Source organism: Arachis ipaensis, chromosome B05 (assembly GCF_000816755.2).
Source record: "Arachis ipaensis cultivar K30076 chromosome B05, Araip1.1, whole genome shotgun sequence".
Taxonomy (NCBI): domain Eukaryota; kingdom Viridiplantae; phylum Streptophyta; class Magnoliopsida; order Fabales; family Fabaceae; genus Arachis; species Arachis ipaensis.
The window spans coordinates 130,614,969-130,616,097 of record NC_029789.2 but is presented as its reverse complement, the minus strand read 5'-3'; the positions used below and the strand labels follow the sequence as shown (position 1 = coordinate 130,616,097).

Here is a 1,129-nt window from a genome sequence, read left to right as displayed (position 1 = left end):
AAGTTACAGTATCATGATTAATGGCTTCTGCAAAAGTAAAATGGTCGATGAAGCCTTGAATCTCTTTGAAGAAATGCATCGCAAGAACTTGGTTCCAGACACGGTAACTTACAGCACTCTTATTGATGGCTTGAGCAAATCAAAGAGAATCTCCCGGCTTCTTATCCTTCTTATCGAGATGCATCATAGAGGTCAACCCGCTAATGTAGTCACTTACAGTTCATTGTTGGATGGGATGTTCAAAAATAACGAGGCATTCAAGGAAATGAAAGAGAGTGGCATTGATCCAGATATATTCACTTACAATATACTTATAGATGGCCTATGCAAAAGTGGAAGACTTATAGATGCAAAAGAGAATTTTCAAGATCTTTCCGTTAAAGGCTATCGTCCAAATGTGAGGACATACAATATTATGATCAATGGGCTCTGCAAAGAGGGCTTGTTTGAAGAAGCATTGGCACTCTTGTCAAAAATGGAAGGCAATGGTTGCTTACCAGATGCTGTGACTTTTGAAACTATTATTCGTGCTTTGTTTGAAAAAGATGAGAATGACATGGCGGAGAAACTTCTTCGGGGAATGGTTGCTAGAGGCTTATTGAATTGATAAAAGAAGGTAAGATACATCAACTCAAATTGAAATTACATCTCATTGTTGCTGAATATGTATCATAGTTTTGTAAATTCTGTGTCTGTTGGGTCAGAGGACTTTGGCAATGCCATGACATCAATATAATTCTGTTATTCTGTTGTGCAACTTATTTTTCCGTAACTTTGTAGGTACCAAATATATATATATATATATCAAACTAATTCCTATGACTGTTTTATCATAAGTAACCATGAGCTATTGTTTATTTGATTGAATCCTATGGGAATTGTTGTAAAAGCAAATTTAAGTAGGTAATAAGGATTCATTCTTAGGCTATACAGTTTTCGCTTCCATCTTAAAAATAAACCCCCCTTCTAAAATGCATGTCCCCTCTTTTCATCAACCTAAGCAACGTCGAGTCAAAGTTAATATGGTTCAGTTATCTCAAAATTTTTGGCCATTTTCTTAATTAATGCCACTCAGTTGTATTGCTTGGAAATTGCTTCTGTTGAAAATATGTACACTACGAAGTACTTT

At 35.5% G+C, this 1,129-nt stretch overlaps 1 protein-coding gene across 1 annotated transcript; it reads left to right on the top strand.

The window, feature by feature from the left end:
* Window positions 41-678, top strand: LOC110262360 (pentatricopeptide repeat-containing protein At1g62910-like). Its single transcript, XM_021123964.1, has one exon. The coding sequence runs from the start codon at window positions 41-43 to the stop codon at window positions 605-607; it is 567 nt and encodes a 188-aa protein (XP_020979623.1). The 3' UTR covers window positions 608-678.